The sequence below is a fragment of the Ranitomeya imitator genome, chromosome 1 (assembly GCF_032444005.1).
Source record: "Ranitomeya imitator isolate aRanImi1 chromosome 1, aRanImi1.pri, whole genome shotgun sequence".
Lineage (NCBI taxonomy): Eukaryota > Metazoa > Chordata > Amphibia > Anura > Dendrobatidae > Ranitomeya > Ranitomeya imitator.
Window position 1 is genome coordinate 201,007,530 of NC_091282.1, and position 21,546 is coordinate 201,029,075.

Below are 21,546 nucleotides of genomic sequence, written 5' to 3' on the forward strand. Positions count from 1 at the left end.
TTATATATATAGATATTCAGCAAGTGTCAATGTGAAGTTAGACAGTGACTCTGTGCCAAAATCACAGCTGGGTATCACGGTACCAGAACGTACAGACGCACAAAGCTACATCAGCCATTTTATGCATTTGGCATATGTCCCCTGTTCACTTCAGCCAAGATTAATGAGGTGATTTGCTAAATGTGCACCTAATGGTGAGAGTTATAGTTTATGGAAGTGTCATTATCTTTACACAATGGATGCAGAATGACTATTTTAACCATCTGAAATGGCACATTTTTATAGATAGTTATTGTCTATTTTTATCTATTAGTTTTATTTAATACATACAAATAGGTGTAAAATCTAGTTAGAACTACCAACTGTGTTTGCATCGCTGAGGGCAGGATACAGATATGATTGGTGCCTTTCCAGAAGTTGTCTGAGTAATGTGCATGGGCTCAGGAGTGTCTGGTATTCTGACCTGTGGGCTATCCCCACCTAGCCCTGCCCTCTATCTACTCTTTGGCTTTTGCGGTCTATGCATAGTAATATGGAGAAAGCTGGCACTCCGAGGCAGGAGGTGGTCGCCTTCCGCTCACAGATACCGAGGATGCCTTCCTTACAGCCCAATGCTCCACGTTTCACAGAAACTACAGTCCACACATTTCAGACATAACTCTGAATTTCTTTCACTAGAGCACAATACTTTCAATATACCGTAATAATTTTTCCTGTATAAGTAGATTATTGGTGAAGTTGACATTTAGGTATGTTATCTTTACCAGAGCTTCCGGTGGCTTCTCCACTCTGCCATGCGACACTGAAGACTTTGCAGAGATGGGAGCAGGTACTGTTACGACGGCTGGAGCTGTATGAGGGCCCACCACAAGACTTCATTGCAATCCCCACCTCAGAGGAAGCCTTGTCTTCTGGCCCTGCTATCCTGAGACACAAAGCATTGCTGGAGCCAACTAATACACCCTTCAAGTTAGTATATCTGTTCATACAGGTGTCGTCAGAGGTTTATGGGTGTTTCAAGTATTTTTTGACCTATAAACAATAGCCATGATGCACTAATGTGAGCTTAACCTTTTACAATGTTATTCCCTTATTCATAGATACATATTGCTGATTAAGGCTTGTAAAAATAAGCACTTGTAATTTACAGCTTAGTAAAATTTGCAGCCAAGTACATACTTTTGGTGATGGGCAGTGGAGCTGAAGTTATGGAGAGATGGTGAAATCTCTTCTGTTGAAATGAAGCGATGTTCCCGGCAGCAGCACATATAGTATCAGTTCTTCAGAAAAAACTGAGAAATCTTGTGATAATTTGCAAATTGTTATTGTTTAGTGAGGATCAAATTTAGAAGGACTGATACTATATGCCAGTGTTCCCCAACTCCAGTCCTCAAGAGCCACCAACAGGTCATGTTTTCAGTATTTCCTTAGTATTGCACAGGTGATAATTGCATCACCTGCACAGGCAATAATTCCATCACCTGTGCAATACTAACGAAATCCTGAAAACATGACCTGTTGGTGGCTCTTGAGGACCGGACTTGGGGAGCACTGCTATATGCGCTGCTGCCGGGGACATCTTTTCATTTAATTTTCACCACCTATCACCATGATCATCAAAACTACTTTTCCTTGGATCTCTGCAGCATTTCCCTGTCCATCATTATCACACTGGTCCACGTTCGGATCGTTGTGAGAACAGTCCAATCAGAGACCAGTGATGGTAATAGACAGGGAAGACTATTGTAATAAAGTTACTGTCCCTGGCAGCCTAGTACTTGTTTCTTCAGCCCATGCATGAGCTTTAGTAGCATCTGTGGTGCAGAGGGCTCAATGAGAAGCCATGCCATCCACAAAATGCAAGGCACACTTCCATTGAGAAATAGTAATGTAAATCACAGGTTTTTAGATACTAACTCTCAAAGTAGTCAGTAGATATCTAAACAAGTAAACAAATATAGTTATAGTTTAATGTCTGGGTTTTCTCATTGTTTTTGACAGTCATTGTTTACAGTCACTGTTTTTGTTTTCTCTATTAATTTCTGATTTTAAATTGCTTTTATTTTTGCAATATAGGTCCAGACATTCAAGCACATTACCAGTAAAGAGACTATGGCAGTATCTAGTGAAACAAGAGGGAATCCAAGAAACCTTTATCAGAAACATTTTTACCAAGAAAAGATCTCTCAACGAGGTATGGAATCATTAGTGGTAAATGTATGTGTTTTATACCTCTTTATAAAAAGTGTGCCGTCTGTATTTAGCCTAGAGGCAATGAGGAAACGTTCCTGTGTCCAAAACAAATGTGTGAACTTCTGTGCAGGCGCCGTAATCCTACAAATGGAAATTCTTCTCTTAACCCCTTTTAAGAAAATTCTTTGCTTTACTTGAAGTGTGGTCCTCCCCAGGATTGAAGCTTGGAGCATCTGTCATGACAGACAGTACCTTTACCAGCAAACCACTGACAGCACTGCTAAGTATATCAGGATTGTCTCTGCCTAAACATTGAAATTGTATTCTTTGTTACAGGCAAATAATACTGGTATATATCTCTATATACATGCATGTAGAGGGTAAATTAGAACTCCGATATTTTTCATCTATAAAATTACTAAAAGGTAATGGAGAAGAATTAAGATAATCACATTATTAAAAATAAACATTACAAACTAGTATATTGCACAGATAAATTTTGTCTCACTGTAATCATAACAGCCCATACAATACTGTGAACAATAAGTTGTTTTTTTGTTGTTGTTTGTTTTCTTTTTTTTTGTTGATTACTTAAAAAAAAAAACTGGTACAATTGCTTGGGGTTTTGTTTGTTGTTTTTTTATTTTTTTTATTAAACTCATAAAAAGTTAATAAAAATGTAATACTTACATTTGTGTTTGTCATGATGGCACTTTAAAAAAAAAAACAACTACATCTCATCTCATTAAAAACTAGCCCTCATATAGTGAAGCATACGTAAAAAAAAGAAAAAAACAAAAACTATGGCTATTTCAACAATTAAAGAAGGAAGTAAAATTGTTTGTGTGAATCTGGCATTTTTCAGCCATCTTCTGCCTCTAAAAACAATGGGTAGAGCTGAGCACCGTCCATATATGTGTTTATTTATGGGGGGGAAAAAACAGAAATTTGCCATTTTCAAACTTTTAATTTTGGGGCCCTTAAATCAGTCATATCACAGAAAATAGTTAGTAAATAACATTTCCCACAAGAGGTTGGTACACAAAATGAGAATGCTTGGTCTGGGGGAAAATGTGTGTAAATGGGTTAGTAACTGGCTAAGTGATAGAAAGCAGAGGGTGGTTATAAATGGTATAGTCTCTAACTGGGTCGCTGTGACCAGTGGGGTACCGCAGGGGTCAGTATTGGGACCTGTTCTCTTCAACATATTCATTAATGATCTGGTAGAAGGTTTACACAGTAAAATATCGATATTTGCAGATGATACAAAACTATGTAAAGCAGTTAATACAAGAGAAGATAGTATTCTGCTACAGATGGATCTGGATAAGTTGGAAACTTGGGCTGAAAGGTGGCAGATGAGGTTTAACAATGATAAATGTAAGGTTATACACATGGGAAGAAGGAATCAATATCACCATTACACACTGAACGGGAAACCACTGGGTAAATCTGACAGGGAGAAGGACTTGGGGATCCTAGTTAATGATAAACTTACCTGGAGCAGCCAGTGCCAGGCAGCAGCTGCCAAGGCAAACAGGATCATGGGGTGCATTAAAAGAGGTCTGGATACACATGATGAGAGCATTATACTGCCTCTGTACAAATCCCTAGTTAGACCGCACATGGAGTACTGTGTCCAGTTTTGGGCACCGGTGCTCAGGAAGGATATACAGGTCCTTCTCAAAAAATTAGCATATAGTGTTAAATTTTATTATTTACCATAATGTAATGATTACAATTAAACTTTCATATATTATAGATTCATTATCCACCAACTGAAATTTGTCAGATCTTTTATTGTTTTAATACTGATGATTTTGGCATACAACTCCTGATAACCCAAAAAACCTGTCTCAATAAATTAGCATATCAAGAAAAGGTTCTCTAAACGACCTATTACCCTAATCTTCTGAATCAACTAATTAACTCTAAACACATGCAAAAGATACCTGAGGCTTTTATAAACTCCCTGCCTGGTTCATTACTCAAAACCCCCATCATGGGTAAGACTAGCGACCTGACAGATGTCAAGAAGGCCATCATTGACACCCTCAAGCAAGAGGGTAAGACCCAGAAAGAAATTTCTCAACAAATAGGCTGTTCCCAGAGTGCTGTATCAAGGCACCTCAATGGTAAGTCTGTTGGAAGGAAACAATGTGGCAGAAAACGCTGTACAACCAGAAGAGGAGACCGGACCCTGAGGAAGATTGTGGAGAAGGACCGATTCCAGACCTTGGGGAACCTGAGGAAGCAGTGGACTGAGTCTGGTGTGGAAACATCCAGAGCCACCGTGCACAGGCGTGTGCAGGAAATGGGCTACAGGTGCCGCATTCCCCAGGTAAAGCCACTTTTGAGCTACAGAGAAGCAGCACTGGACTGTTGCTAAGTGGTCCCAAGTACTTTTTTCTGATGAAAGCAAATTTTGCATGTCATTCGGAAATCAAGGTGCCAGAGTCTGGAGGAAGACTGGGGAGAAGGAAATGCCAAAATGCCTGAAGTCCAGTGTCAAGTACCCACAGTCAGTGATGGTGTGGGGTGCCATGTCAGCTGCTGGTGTTGGTCCACTGTGTTTCATCAAGGGCAGGGTCAATGCAGCTAGCTATCAGGAGATTTTGGAGCACTTCATGCTTCCATCGGCTGAAATGCTTTATGGAGATGAAGATTTCATTTTTCAGCACGACCTGGCACCTGCTCACAGTGCCAAAACCACTGGTAAATGGTTTACTGACCATGGTATTACTGTGCTCAATTGGCCTGCCAACTCTCCTGACCTGAACCCCATAGAGAATCTGTGGGATATTGTGAAGAGAAAGTTGAGAGACGCAAGACCCAACACTCTGGATGAGCTTAAGGCCGCTATTGAAGCATCCTGGGCCTCCATAACATCTCAGCAGTGTCACAGGCTGATTGCCTCCATGCCACGCCGCATTGAAGCAGTCATTTCTGCCAAAGGATTCCCGACCAAGTATTGAGTGCATAACTGAACATTATTATTTGTTGGTTTTTTTGTTTGTTATTAAAAAACACTTTTATTTGATTGGATGGGTGAAATATGCTAATTTATTGAGACAGGTTTTTTGGGTTATCAGGAGTTGTATGCCAAAATCATCAGTATTAAAACAATAAAAGACCTGACAAATTTCAGTTGGTGGATAATGAATCTATAATATATGAAAGTTTAATTGTAATCATTACATTATGGTAAATAATGAAATTTAACACTATATGCTAATTTTTTGAGAAGGACCTGTAATGGAACTAGAGAGAGTACAAAGGAGGGCAACAAAATTAATAAAGGGGATGGGAGAACTACAATACCCAGATAGATTAGCGAAATTAGGATTATTTAGTCTAGAAAAAAAACGACTGAGGGGCGATCTAATAACCATGTATAAGTATATAAGGGGACAATACAAATATCTCGCTGAGGATCTGTTTATACCAAGGAAGGTGACGGGCACAAGGGGGCATTCTTTGCGTCTGGAGGAGAGAAGGTTTTTCCACCAACATAGAAGAGGATTCTTTACTGTTAGGGCAGTGAGAATCTGGAATTGCTTGCCTGAGGAGGTGGTGATGGCGAACTCAGTCGAGGGGTTCAAGAGAGGCCTGGATGTCTTCCTGGAGCAGAACAATATTGTAACATACAATTATTAGGTTCTGTAGAAGGACGTAGATCTGGGTATTTATTATGATGGAATATAGGCTGAACTGGATGGACAAATGTCTTTTTTCGGCCTTACTAACTATGTTACTATGTTACTATGTTACTTTACATCAGCACAATTTTGGAAACATTATTTTTTTGTTAGGACGACCAGCAATTTCTCATTTTTCGAACAAAATTTACAAAACCATTTTTTTTTTTAGGGACCACCTCACATTTGAAGTGAGTTTGGGGGGTCAATAAAACAGGAAATACCTAAAAGTGACACCATTCTAAAAAACTGCACCCCTCAAGATGTGCAAAACCACATTCAAGAAGTTTATTAACCCTTCAGGTGCTTCACGAGAAATAAAGCAAAGTGGAAGGAAAAAATTTAAATTTTACTTTTTTCACTGGGTTCCCATTGCGTTATGGGACCGCGTTAAACGGACAGCGTTGCACGGCGAAATTAACGCCGTGCAACCCGGCCGTTAACGCGCCCATTCACGCTAATGGGAACGCGCTTCACTAGCGCGTGCCATGTTCGGCACGCGCTGGTGATTCCTGGCGCGCCGCGGACGCTGCTTGCAGCGTCCGAGGCGCGCCCGCGGTCCGTTCCCCGCTCTCGCAGATCGGGGATCTGCGAGAGCGGGGACGTTACCGCGACCCCGACCGCAGCCCCATAGAAAACATTGCGTTAGCGCAATCCGCTAGCGCTAAACGGATTGCACTAACGCAATGTGACCCTAGCCTAAGAATTTACTTTGGATCTCAATTTTTTTATTTTCACAAGGGTAAGGCTGGTTTCACATTTGCGTTTTTTGACGCTGCGTTTTTGCGCCAGAAAACGCATGCGTTTTTTTTCCTATACTTAACATTAAAAACGCATGTGTTTTTTTGCATGCTTTTTGCCGCGTTTTGCCGCCGCATGCGTCTTTTGTATGCATGCGTTGTGTTGCAGAAATGCAACATGTAGTAATTTTTAGCGGCGTTTTTTTGCCTCAAAAAAACGTATTGCTGTCTATGTAAACGCATGCGTTTTTAAGCACATGCGTTTGCATGCGTTTAAAACGCATGCGTTTTTATTAAAAAAAAACAAGAAAACACATTGATAAGCCACCCCACACCATAAAATTGATAAAGGGATCCTACCCCTAACCCTACCCCTAACCCTACCCCTAGGGATCCTAACCCTAAAGGGATCCTAACCCTAAAGGGATCCTAACCCTAACCATAACCCTAAGGGTTAGGGTTAGGATCCCTAGGGGTAGGGTTAGGGTTTGGATCCCTTAGGGTTAGGGGTAGGGTTAGGGTTTGGATCCCTTAGGGGTAGGGGTAGGGTTAGGGTCCCTAGGGTTACTAGGGATCCTAACCCTAGCTATTTTTGTTTATAGTGGGTTTTCTTGTTGATTTTGATGATTGGCAGCTGTCACACTTCTCATCATGCGCAAACGCATGAAAAAACGCATGGAAACGCGTCAAAATGCCGCGTTTGTATTAAAACATGCAAAAACGCATGCGTCAAAAAAACGCAGCGTTTAAACGCGTTTACATGCATTTTTTCACCAAATGCGTTTGCGTTTAAAACGCTGCGTTTTTAAACGCAAATGTGAAACCAGCCTAACAAGAGAAAATGGACAACGCAAAATTAGCTGGAATCAATGGCGAGTGCCATGTCGCGTTTGGAGACTCCCTGATGTACCTAAACAGTGGAAACCCCCCCAATTCTAACTCCAACCCTAACACACCCATAACCCTAATCCCAACCATAATCCTGACCACAGCCCTAAGCCCTACACCACCATAACCCCAACACCACAATCCTAACCCTACCCCTTGCTCTAACACTAACTCCAACCCTAGCCCCAACCCTAAGGCTAGGGTCACATTGCGTTAGTGCAATCCGTTTAGCGCTAGCGGATTGCGCTAACGCAATGTTTTCTATGGGGCAGCGGTCGGGGTCGCGGTAACGTCCCCGCTCTCGCAGATCCCCGATCTGCGAGAGCGGGGAACGGACCGCGGGCGCGCCTCGGACGCTGCAAGCAGCGTCCGCGGCGCGCCAGGAATCACCGGCGCGTCGCTAGCGCGTGCCGAACATGGCACGCGCTAGTGAAGCGCGTTCCCATTGCCTTCAATGGGCGCGTTAACGGCCGCGTTGCACGGCGTTAATTTCGCCGTGCAACGCTGTCCGTTTAACGCGGTCCCATAACGCAATGGGAACCCAGCCTAACTCTAATAGAAAAATGGAAATCAAAACATGTTTTATTATTTTTACCTAACTAATGGGGTAAAAATTTACTATTTTTTATTTTGATCACTGTGATAGGGTCTATCACAGTAATCAAAATGAACTAATAGGAAAAATCTCCTATTTGTTGCCGGGTGCCGGCTGGAAGATCTCGGCTGGCGCACTGCGTACGCGCCCACCATTTTCTTCCCGGAAAAAGCCGCCGATGGCCAGGGAACATCACCATGGGATGCAGAAGGTGGTGTAGGTACCAGAGGTGCTCGAGGGACCCCATTTCTTTCTCCTCTGATGGGCTAGATCATATCAGAGGAAATGAGAAAAATAAATAAGAAATCGGCCTTTTGTTTTCTTTTTTTTGCGGTCGTCGTTATTCCATCAATTTTACCTTACGCTGACAGCATAAAAAAACAAACACAAAAACAGTTCCTGAATTGCTGGTTTTTGTTCATTCTGCCCCTCAAAAATCGGAATAGAAAGCGATCAAAAAATGTCATGTGCTCGAACATGGTACCAAAAAAGTCAACTTGTTCGCAAAAAAACAAGCCCTCACATGACTCGAGCTGAAATTTGGAAACGTGATAGCTATCAAAATATGGGGATGCAAAGCATCTTTTAGTGTGTGACAGCAGCCAAACATAAAAAAAAAGCTGTATAAATCTGATATCGTTGAAATCACACCGACCTGAAGAATAAAATCATCTAATCACTTATATCTCACGAATAATGGTGTAAAAATGAAAACCAATTCTTCACCTGCTGTTAATTTGTTCATTCGGCCTCACAAAGATGGCAGTAAGGCTCGGATCACATTTATTCTGCGCTCTATGCTGAGCACTTACCATGTAAATCTCTAAAATACGTGATTCAGACAGAACCCCGGCGGAATATTCCTCATAATGAGGCAGATGCAGGCACTGTGGACTCTGTGATCTGGCGGTGTCCATCTTTTTAGGCGTGTATAAAAGCACGGTCCGACACAGTTTTGTGCACTTCTCAAAAGGACAATTCTGAACAGAGGCCAGACGGAGTCCAGGGTATCTCTGCTGCCTCATTATAGTGAATGGATCTCTCAGGTGTTTCATCTGAATCACGTCACTCGGAGATTTAGATGGAAACCCCGATGTGTGTGTTCAGCGTGTAGAGCGCCAGATAAATGTCATCCCAAACGTTATGTTAAATGTTATCAGTAAAAGCTTCAACTCAATCCACGAGTAAAGAAAGTCCTCACTCAGGTCTGTTAACGGAAATATAAAGGCGGCTTTCATATTACTAGTAGTACAAAAGCTCTAGAAAGAATGTGCTATGGCTGCTCGCCCCACCCCCCCAAAAGAAATTCACTAACTTCCACACTCCCAAATCCAAATGCCCCCTCCCTTCTAAGGCTTCTTTCATACTTCCGTTTTTCTTTTTCCTTCACAATGCGTCGTTTTGTGAAAAAAAAATGGATCCAGCAATAGACTTGTATTGGCGACAAATTATGATGGATGGCCATCCATTTCATCCGTCATGCGCTGGATCCATCGTAAAATTGCTATCCGTCGGGTGGAGACAACGCACAGAGGAACGGTTTTTTTCTGTACGTCGGAGAATCGCTCAGCGACGGGTCCTGCGCTGTCCGTCCTTGGCTATAATAGAAGCCTATGGACGCAGGATCCGTCGCTGACTGTGAAAATCAGGAATCCAGCGACGGATGCCGTCTTTTTAAACTGAGCATGCGAGGAAGAATTTCCCATCAGGGAAATTCTCTCTCGCTCTCTCTCTATTTTTACTATTGACACTGCCTATGCAGCATCAATAGTAAAAAGATATAATATAAAAAATAATTTAAAAAAATAAAAAATCGTGATATTCTTACCTTCCGGCGTCCCCCGCAGCCTTCTTGCAGCCTTCCCGATGCTCGCAATGCTGCCAGCAGCTCCCGTTCCCAGTAATGCCTTCCGAAATGACCCGATGACATAGCAGTCTCACAAGAACGTCATCACAGGTCTATGTTTCGCAAGGCATTACTGGGAACGGGAGCTGCCGGCAGCATCGCGAGCATCGGGAAGGCTGCTGGGGATGCCCGAAGCTTTTTTTTAAATTTTATTATTTTTAACCTGGGTTGTGTTGTGTATGCGTTTTCGCAGCGGGAAAATATGGCGAAGACGCCTACAAAACGCGTGCACATAGCCTCGACGGATCCGTCAAAAAAACGGACCCAGTGCATCTGTTTTTTACAATCTGCACAGGATCCCGTCTTTTCATCATTTTGACGGATTGTGACTGATTGTAAAAAACGGAAGTGTGAAAGAGGCCTAAGCCCCACAGTGTGTCTAAACCACATTTGTCGTCCACATGTTTGGCATTTCTGTAGCAATGACTGCCCACCAAATGTAAAGGTGCCTGTCTCCAGAAGTATGAGCTGGGTGCCAACATCCACTTCAAATCATCATCAAGTCAAAATCATCACTACATCTGTAGTTAAATTTCCAAAGGATTATAATTTCAAAATGGGGTCACTTGAGGATGGATTCTGCTCTTCTAGCACTTAGGGGCTCTGTATATGAAGTCCACAAACTATTCAAGGAAAATCTGCGCTCCAGGAGGCAAATAGCCCTCTGTCCCTCCCGAGTCTCGCCGTGTGGCTAAGCAGTACTGTACAGCCACCTATAGGGTGTTTCTACATTCAGAAGAAATTGTGGGACTAGAAATGTGTTTTTTTTTTTCTTCACTGCCTAATGGTTTAAAAACGTTGTGAAGCACCTGTTGTTTCAAGGTGCCCACCAAACATCTGGATCAATTCCTTTAGGTGTCTAGTTTCCAACATCGGGTCACTTTTGTGCGGTTCCCACTCTTTAGGCACAACAGGGGCTCTCCAAGCGTGACATGGTGTCCCTCTAATGATCCCAGCCAATTTTGCATTCAAAAAGTCATGCACCCAAAAAATAGTTTTCTTCCACATATTGGGTGTCTGCATAGTGCATACTCAGGAGAAATTGCACAACAAATAGAATGGTGCATGTTCTCTTTTACCCTTGTGAAAATAACAAAAAAAATTGGGTGTAAAGTAAAATTTTTAGTGAAAGTTTTTTCCTTCCACGTTACTTCAGTTCCTGTGGACAACCTGATAAACCTGGATAAACTTCTTGATTATGTTTTTGAGCACCTTGAGGGTTGCAGGTTTTAGAATGGTGTCACTTTTGGGTATTTTCTGTTGTATATACCCCTCAAAGTCACTTCAAATTTCGTGTGGTTCCTTAAAAAAAATTGTTTTGTAAATTTTATTGGAAAAATTAGAAATTACTGTTCAACTTTTAACCCTTCGAACTTGCTAACAAAAAAAAATATATTTCTAAAATTCTGCTGATGTAAAGTAGACATGTGGGGAAATATTTACAGTTGTGTGATTTCCTATTCTTTTGCATGTTTATCACACTTAAATGTTTCAGATCACCAAACAAATTTAAATGTTAGACAAAGATAATACAAGTAAACACAGACTGCAGTTTTTAAATAAAGGTCTATATTATTAACCCCTTTCTGACATGTGACGTACTATCCCGACGAGGTGGTATGGGCCCGTATGACCACTGACGGAAAGTAGGACATCATCACCGATCAGCCGATCAGGGCCGGGTGTCAGCTGACTTATCACAGCTGACATCCGGCACTATGTGCCAGGCGCGGTCACGGACCGCGCCTGGCACATTAACCCCCGGAACACTGTGATCATACATGATCGCAGCTTTCCGGCGGCATAGGGAAGCATCACGCAAGGAGGGGTCTCCCTGCGTGCTTCCCTGAAACCCTCGGAGCCGAGTTGATCGAGTTGCTTTGAGGGTCTCCTCTGACGTCCTGCAGGGAGGCGGTTTGCAAGCGCCTGCTCAGAGCAGGCGCTAGCAAGCCTCCTGCAGTGCCTGTCAGATCAGCGATCTGACACTATATAGTCATGTCCCCCCCCCTGGGACAAAGTAAACAAGTAAAAAAAAAATATTTACATGTGTAAAAAAAAAAAAAATGTGTGTGTGTGTATATATATGTGTATATATATATATATATATATATATATATATATATATATATACATACATACATACATATATATATATATATATATATATATATATATATATATATATATATATATATATATATATATATATATAGTTCCAATAAATACATTTCTTTATCTCAATAAAAAAAAACAATAAAAGTACACATATTTAGTATTGCCGCATTCGTAGCGACCCGACCTATAAAACTATCCCACTAGTTCACCCCTTCAGTGAACACCGTAAAAAAAAGGCAATAACAACGCTTTATTATCATACCGTCATCTTGTCCCGCAAAAAATGAGCCGCCATACAGCGTCATCAGCGAAAAAATAAAAAAGTTATAATTATTTTTTTATATAAAATAGTTTTTATCGTATAAAATCGCCAAAACATAAAAAATGATATAAATGAGGTATCGCTGTAATCGTACTGACCCGAAAAATAAAACTGCTTTCTCAATTTTACCAAACGTGGAATGGTATTAACCCCGTCCCCCCTCCCCCACCCAAAAAAAAAAAAAGAAATTCATGAATTGCTGGTTATTGGTCATTCTGCCTCACAAAAATCGTAATAAAAAGCGCAATCAAAAAATGTCACTTGCCCGAAAATGGTACCAATAAAAACGCCAAATCGTCCCACAAAAAACAAGACCTCACATGACTCTGTGGACCAAAATATGGAAAAATTATAGCTCTCAAAATGTGGAGACGCAAAAACAATGTTTTGCAATAAAAAGCGTCTTTTAGTGTGTGACAGCTGCCAATCGTAAAAATCAGCATAAAAATCAGCTAAAAAAACCTGCTATAAATGGTAAATCAACCCCCCCTTCATCACCCCCTTAGCTAGGGAAAAATAATAAAATAAAAAAGTATTTATTTCCATTTTCCCGTTAGGGTTGGGCCTAAAGTTAGGGTTAGGGTTGGGGCTAAAGTTAGGGTTAGGGCTAAAGTTAGGGTTATGGATGGGGCTAAAGTTAGGGATAGGGTTTGGATTACATTTACGGTTGGGGTTAGGGTTATGGTTGGGATTAGGGTTGAGTGTGTTGGAGTTAGGGGTGTGGTTGGGATTGGGGTTAGGGGCGTGTTTGGGTTAGGGGTGTGGTTAGGGTTATGGTTAGGGTTGGGAATAGGGTTAGGGGTGTTTTGGTTAGGGTTTCAGATAGAATAGGGGGGTTTCCACTGTTTAGGCACATCAGGGGCTCTCCAAACGTGACATGGCGTCCAATCTCAATTTCAGCCAATTTTGCATTGAAAAGTCAAACGGCGCTACTTCCCTTCCGAGCTCTGCCATGCGCCCAAACAGTGGTTTACCCCCACATATGGGGTATCAGCGTACTCAGGACAAATTCCACAACAACTTTTGGGGTCCAATTTCTCCTGTTACCCTTGGTAAAATAAAACAAATTGGAGTTAAAGTAAATTGTTTGTGAAGAAAAGTTAAATGTTCATATTTTGTTAAACATTCCAAAAATTCCTGTGAAACACCTGAAGGGTTAATAAACTTCTTAAATGTGGTTTTGAGCACCCTGAGGGGTGAAGTTTTTAGAATGGTGTCACACTTGGGTATTTTCTATCATATAGACCCCTCAAAGTGACTTCAAATGTGATGTGGTCCCTAAAAAAAATGGTGTTGTAAAAATGAGAAATTGCTGGTCAACTTTTAACCCTTATAACTCCCTAACCCCCAAAAATGTTGGTTCCAAAATTGTGCTGATGTAAAGTAGACATGTGGGAAATGTTACTTATTAAGTATTTTGTGTGATTTATATCTGTGATTTAAGGGCATAAAAATTAAAAGTTTGAAAATTGCCAAATATTCAAAATTTTTACCAAATTTTCCGTTTTTTTCACAAATAAATGCAGGTAATATCAAAGAAATTTTACCACTATCATGAAGTAGAGTATGTCACGAGAAAACAGTGTCCGAATCCTCAGGATCCGTTAAAGCGTTCCAGAGTTATAACCTCATAAAGGGACAGTGGTCAATATTGTAAACATTGGCCCACCCCAAACCACCCTTGGGGGTAAAGGGGTTAAAGGAAGGGAAAAAGAAATCCCAACCTACAGGGCCCTGTGTGAAAAAGTGATTGCCCCCTGAACCTAATAACTGGTTGACTCACCCTTAGCCGCAACAACTGCAATCAAGCGTTTGAGATAACTGGTAATGAGTCTTTTACAACACTCTGATGCATTTTGGCCCACTCATCTTTGCAGAATTGTTGTAATTCAGCCACATTGGAGAGTTCCGAGTATGAACCACCTTTTTAAGGTCATTCCATAGCATCTCAATACGATTAAGGTCAGGACTTTGACTAGGCCACTCCAAAGTCTTAAATTTGTTTTCATTCAGAAGTGGACTTGCTGATGTGTTTTGTTTCATTGTCCTGCTGCATAACCCAAGTGCGCTTCAGCTTAAGGTCACGAATAAATGGCCGGACATCCTCCTTCAGGATTTTTTTTGGTGGACACCAGAATTCATGGTTCCGTTTACCACAGCAAGTTTTGCACGTCCTTAATCAGCAAAACAGCTCCAGACCATCACACTAACCACCACCATATTTTACTTTTGGTATGATGTTCCTTTTCTGAAATCCTGTATTACTTCTCCACCAGATGTAATGGGACATACACCTTCCAAAAAGTTTAGGAGTGATAAACATGAAAAAGAGTAGGAAATTAGGAAGGGAGCCAACACTTTTTCACACAACTTTATTGCCTATTTTGCGTGTATAATGCAGAAGCATTTTTTAAGATTTTACCCTAAATTAAGATTTCTTCTTTCCAGACCGAAGCTGATCTGGTGTCCTCGGGAGGAAGAGCCCGCATAATCCATAAAGAGTCTGATATAATCACAGCTTTTGCAGTAAATAAAGTAAGTGTTTTTCTACATTCTCAGGTCGTGTCATTTCATTTTTAGGGAAGGTTCACACATTGCCAATTTGTTCCAGAAGTTTCTGCCACTGGTAATAAGTTCCAAATATCCAAATGTTTGTTTTTTTCTGCCACATTAGCATGTTCAGGGTTTTTAAGGAGAGAAGTCGTGATGAGTGAATGTACTTGGATAAGGTGTTACCAAAGCATGCTCGGGTGCTAACCTAATGTCTTTGTCATGCTCAAATAATACGTTTGAGTCCCCGTGCCTGCATGTCTCGCGGTTGTTCGACAGTTGCAACGCATGCAGGGATTGCCTAACAATCAGGCAATCCCTGCATGTGTTGAGGCTGTCTAAAAGCCGCTAGACATCAAGCCGTGGGGTGTCGAACATATTATTCGAGTGTGAATGGAGCATGCTCGGATAACACCTTATCTGAGCACATTCGCTCATCACTAGAGAGAAGTAAGCAAAGAACATAAAGCCCCTAAATTTAAATGACATGCAACTTTACCATGCATTTTCATATTTTTCATCTATGCTCTCAGTGCATGTTTTTAAAGTCAGTAGTATTGCCTAAGTAATATCAGGAGGACAGGTTACCTACCCTTGCTGTTGTTCAAATTTGCAATCGGCAAGCTTATTCTGCCACCACTGATGTATGAAGATGTGTCTGAAGGATGTGAACACGAATCTCTGTACAAGCAATGGTAGATAAGTTACTCACTATCCTCTCTTCTCTAGTCTGACTAGTTGCATGTTGATAATACAGGAAGATGCAGTGGACAAACTTTTAGGCAGTTTATCGACTGTACCTTGACAAATAATGAGTTAGAGATGTTCGAGAAGATAAAAGGACGTGAATGAAAGATAGAAGATGATAGTTGGACGATAGACCTAGCAGGAAAATCCTGTCTCTGTCTGAAAAATCCTGTCTGAAAATCCAGCTCTGATGCATGTTTCTGCCAAGATGACACTGACAAGGAAGAGTAGGCAGGATGTGAATTAACAGGATGCAATATGTCACTCTGTGACTACAGACTTGTGAATCCTCACATCACGTGCACTGTGCTCTGTGAGGATTCGCCTGTGTCCGTGTCGGGAACGGTGGTCACGTGACCACGTTTCTTGGTCCTGACACTGGGGAATCTTCACAGCCCTCGATATAAGGATTCACAAGTCTGCAGACACATAGTATATATGACTATATAGTATGACTGCACACTATGTGTTTTAGACTGGACAACTTCTTTTAGACGAGAGAGGCATAGTTGGAAATTACAGTACATATTATAACAATGGCCACTAGATGACAGCGTGGGCATGCAAACTCTTTAGAAACCAGCATAACAATAGATAATGAGTAGCACAAAGACATTATTTTTCATGGGTTTTCCAGCACTATTTTTTTTTTTGTACTATGTGCCAAAGAACTAAAAGGCAGTTGGCTCATAACAGAGGCAATTTGCCTGTCGTACCTAGCACCAGCTCAGAGCACTCCACACTATTTCTGGCAAAACAGCTGCTTCACGTCAACAAGGCAGCTCTACTTCCAGCCAGTTTTGTTGACAAGGCGTGACTGCTGAAGTCTTGCTGATTGACAACCGGTGTTGTGAATTCTGTGGCAGAGCTCCCTCCTGTGGTCACAAGTGGTACTTCGGCTGATTCTCTCTGTGAGCTTCCGTTGGTGGAGGAAAGTGGTACTGCGGCTTCTGAGTTTCCTTCCTCAGGTGATGTGGTGAAGTCGTTAGGTGCTGCTCTATTTAACTCCACCTAGTGCTTTGATCCTGGCCTCCAGTCAATGTTCTAGTATTGGACCTGTTTCCTCCTGGATCGTTCCTGTGGCCTGCTGCTCTGCATAGCTAAGTTCCGCTTTGCTATTTTGTTTGCTGTTTTTTTCTGTCCAGCTTGTCTATTTGTTTTTTCCTGCTTGCTGGAAGCTCTGGGACGCAGAGGGTGTACCTCCGTGCCGTTAGTTCGGTACGAAGGGTCTTTTTGCCCCCTTTGCGTGGTTTTTGTAGAGTTTTGTGTTGACCGCAAAGTTACCTTTCCTATCCTCGCTCTGTTCAGAAAGTCGGGCCTCACTTTGCTAAATCTATTTCATCTCTACGTTTGTCTTTTCATCTTAACTCACAGTCATTATATGTGGGGGCTGCCTTTTCCTTTGGGGTATTTCTCTGAGGCAAGGTAGGCTTATTTTCTATCTTCAGGCTAGCTAGTTTCTCAGGCTGTGCCGAGTTGCATAGGGAGCGTTAGGCGCAATCCACGGCTGCCTCTAGTGTGGTTGGAGAGGATTAGGGATTGCGGTCAGCAGAGTTCCCACGTCTCAGAGCTCGTTCTATGTTTTTGGGTTATTGTCAGGTCACTGTATGTGCTCTGACCTCTATGTCCATTGTGGTACTGAATTACCTTAAAAAATAAAGGAGGCCCAGGAAGCCTTCAGAATTAAACTTGAAAAGAAACTGTCCCACAATAATACCAGAGAGGTTTGGGCAGGAATGAAATTACTGACTGGGCTTAAGCTGAGGCCTGAAAATGATCCAGGAACAATGGACAAGGCTAATGAGATGAATGAGTATTTCAACAGGTTCAGCAGTACATGTGTACATGTGCCAACTGATAGTGGAGGGGACCTGGGTGCAAATTCTGCAACATCGATATTGGAGGATGAGCAGACTAATTTTAGAGTATCCGAAAATGATGTGAGGAGGCAGTTTAAGTCACTTAACATTGGTAAAGCTGCAGGACCAGATGGACTCAGCTCACGTGTCCTTAAAGTTTGTGCAGACCAGCTGTGTACTGTCTTTACGCGCCTATTTAATGGAAGTATACAAACACAGAGGGTACCTGTGCTATGGAAAACTTACTGTCTGGTGCCGGTACCCAAGACTTCTTCTCCTGCAACCCTAAATGACTATCGTCCTGTAGCCTTAACATCTCACGCTATGAAGGCCTTGGAAAGATTAGTGCTTGCTCACTTAAGACCAAGGGTCAATGCTTTTATCGATCCCCTTCAGTTTGCTTACCGACATAGATTGGGGGTGGATGATGCTATTCTTTCTCTGTTACATAGGGTACATTCATTTCTGGAGATTGACGGAACCACGGTGCGAGCGATGTTCTTCGATTTCTCGAGTGCATTTAACTCCCTGCAGCCACTTTTACTACACAAAAAGATGACTGATATGAAGGTTGAGGTGGGGATGAGAAATTGGATAACTGACTACCTATCAGATCGGCCACAGTTTGTACAGATGGGAGCAGTTGTGTCAAGCAGATTATTGAGCAGTGTAGGTGCCCCCCAGGGAACGGTGCTTGCACCCTTTCTATTCACACTGTATACTTCAGACTTTCAGTATAAATCTGAACTTTGCCACCTTCAATAATTTTCGGATGACTCCTTGGTTGTGGGATGCATTAGGGGGGATCAGGGGGATGAGGAATACAGAAGTGTGGTGTCGAATTTCGTGGATTGGTGCAATGGTAACTATCTGCAACTAAATGTTAAGAAAACTAAGGAGTTGGTGGCCAACTATAGCAGGATTAAGTTGGAATGCTTACCGATCACTATTGCTGGTCAGGAGGTCGAGCAGGTGGAGAGTTACAAATATTTGGGGGTTCATTTGGATAGCAAACTGGACTGGAGATGCCACTCAGAGTTTGTCTACAAGAAGGGGATGAGCAGATTGTATTTCCTAAGGAAACTGAGGTCTTTTAATGTGTGCAGCAAAATGTTAGAAATGTTCTACCAATCTGTAGTGGCAAGTGCCATCTTTTTTGCAATCACGTGCTGGGGTAGTAGTGTGCGGGCCTCTGATGCTAATAAGCTGAATAAGATTATCAAGAAGGCAAGTTCTGCTGTGGGCTGCAAGCTGGACTCTTTTGGGGAGGTAGTGGAGAGAAGAACTCTGAAAAAGTGTATGGCAATTATGAACAATAATGCACATCCATTATATGAGCTATTCATGAGACAGAAGAGCACCTTCAGTAACCGGCTAATACTTCTGAGGTGTAAGAAGGAAAAATATAGGAAATCGTTTGTGCCAACTGCCATGGGAATGTACAATAATAACATTAGGGTTAAACCACCAAGGTGATAGTCTACTTATTTCTCTACATTTCAGTTCACTCGTTGTGTATGTCCTATTCTAATGTATGATGTTCTTCTGTCAACAAACTGTCATGTCAACTATGTAATTCCTTTATGATTTTTATGATTTAAGTTGTGCTGCTGTGATACCATAATTTCCCACGGGATCAATAAAGTGTAGCGTATCGTATCGTACCTTATCATAACAAACCGGCTCCCGATAGTTAGGCCGGTTTCACACGTCAGTGGCTCCGGTACGTGAGGTGTCAGTTTCCTCACTTACCGGAAACACTGACTCACGTAGACACATTAAAATCAATGTGTCTCTGCACATGTCAGCGTGTTTTCACGGACCGTGTGTCCGTTTGAAAAACACGGAGACATGTCAGTGTTCGTGGGAGCGCACGAATCACCCGGACCCATTAAAGTCAATGGGTCCGTGTAAAACACGTACCGCACATGGATGCTGTCCATGTGCAGTCCGTGTGCCGTGCAAGAGACAGCGCTACAGTAAGCGCTGTCCCCCCAGCTTGTGGTGCTGAAGCCCCATTCATTTCTTCTCTCCAGCAGCGTTCGCTGGAGCGAAGGAATGAAAAATCTTTTTTTTTTTTTTTGTTAAAATAAAGTTCCCGGTAATCTCCCCCCTCCCTCCCCCTGTGCGCCCACCCGCTCGCTCGCTGGCATTAAAATACTTACCCAGCTCCCTCGGCGCTTCCTCTCAGCGTTGCAGCTCTTCCTGTATGAGCGGTCATGTGGTGCCGCTTATTACAGTGATGAATATGCGGCTCCACCTTCCATAGGGAAACTAAACGCTTTAAGAAATTATTTTAGTGTTGTAGTGAGTATTTAGAACCCATTTTTGCTTCACAGAATTTTAGAATTCACCCTAAAGTGCCAGTACAGCAGAAAATCCCCATTTTTGACACTACACCCATCATGTAATTTGTGTACAGGAGAATATTTTTCTCACAAGTGTTTTCCATTGTAATGAAAATGGTGAGATTACGTTTCTTACAATAATAAATAGATTTAGCTTCAAATGTCTCTTCTTTACCAGGGATAATAAGTATAAACCTACCATCCATTATGCTATAACTGTAATGCCAAATACGCCAATACCTTATATATGCTCATACACTACTGTTTAGACACATTTGTGGCGATATTGGCTTGTAAAGTTTAGGTTATAATTTGTAAGCAAAACTGGGTGTTAGCAGAGATTTGTTTCTGTGAGTGTGTTCTTTTTCCCCCTTTATAACGTTGACCAATCATAAACAGGCAGCAAAATACATGGGATAGAAGAACACTCCTCCGCTTAAATCGTGATTTCTCCAGTGTGAAACATGTAATCTCCTCATGGATCTCACAGGTCTTATTACAGAGCTGTGTTTTATTACATAGTGTCTTGAGTAGTGTAAGGAGGAGATTGATTATGGACACTTCTTCAGCTTTCATCTCATGGGAGTAAGCGTGGGGGAGGGTTGGTACAGCAGACTTGAGGTTCGTTTCATTACAAACACTTTCTTGGAGACAGTGCTGTCAGCCCCGCTGTTCTCGCCTGCCACCCACTCTGGTTGCCGTGACGAAAGGTGTACGTAGTCACACTCTCCTCTGTTCCTGGCAATTCATAATCAGAGTTCTGCAGTGAGACCAGTGAGGAGAGCAGACTGTTTGTCATTACACGTCTCACACAGGAGGAAACCTGCTCGATGTCATTGTGGGGATGTGTTCTTCTTTTCCCCATATTTTACTGTCTGCTTTTGATTGGCCAACGTCACACAGATAAAAATGTGCACACCCCCAAATGAAAAATCTCTGGTAACGTTCAGCTGAACTTACCATAAATTATGACCCAAACTTTACAAGCTAATATCTCTGCAACAGTAAGGAGAAATCTAATATATAAAGCTGAATGTGTGTGTGTGTATGTTCGGGATTGGCATCTGCACCGTCGCAGCTACAGCCACAAAATTTTGCACAGTCACACGTCTGGACCCCGAGAGCGTCATAGGCTATGTAGTGAGGCGATATTTTAACCCCGCGCATTCTAATTCACCAAACAATTTTGCCCCTATCTACATAATGGGGAAAAAGTGAAAGGAAAAGTGTTAGAGGCAAATTGACAGCTGCCAGATGTGAACAATGGGGATTTAAAGAGTGAGAGCGATGGCGCCAAAGAGTATATATCGTACAGTTGGTAAAGTGGGGCCCCGACATGGGATACTCACCACACACAGGGATATGAACACACACACAAAATGCGCCAAACGCTACCACGTGCTTGAACACATATACCGTACCACCCTCAGCACACATTTCACCACACATACACCAACCTCGCCACATAAAAGTCGAAACACAAAAGTCGCCACTCAAAACTCACCACGCGCAAAATTCGCCACACGCAAAACTCGCCACGCACAAAACTAGGCTCACGCAAAACTAGCCACACGTGCAAAACTCA

At 42.1% G+C, this 21,546-nt stretch overlaps 1 protein-coding gene across 1 annotated transcript in view; it reads left to right on the forward strand.

Moving 5' to 3' along the window:
* DMXL1 (Dmx like 1) overlaps positions 1–21,546 on the forward strand; it is a 230,094-nt gene that overhangs the window by 166,889 nt on the left and 41,659 nt on the right. The window contains exons 32-34 of the mRNA XM_069753398.1: positions 768–969; positions 2,077–2,194; positions 14,906–14,992. Of these exons, the coding sequence (XP_069609499.1) occupies positions 768–969; positions 2,077–2,194; positions 14,906–14,992 (407 nt within the window). The remainder of the gene's footprint in view (positions 1–767; positions 970–2,076; positions 2,195–14,905; positions 14,993–21,546) is intronic.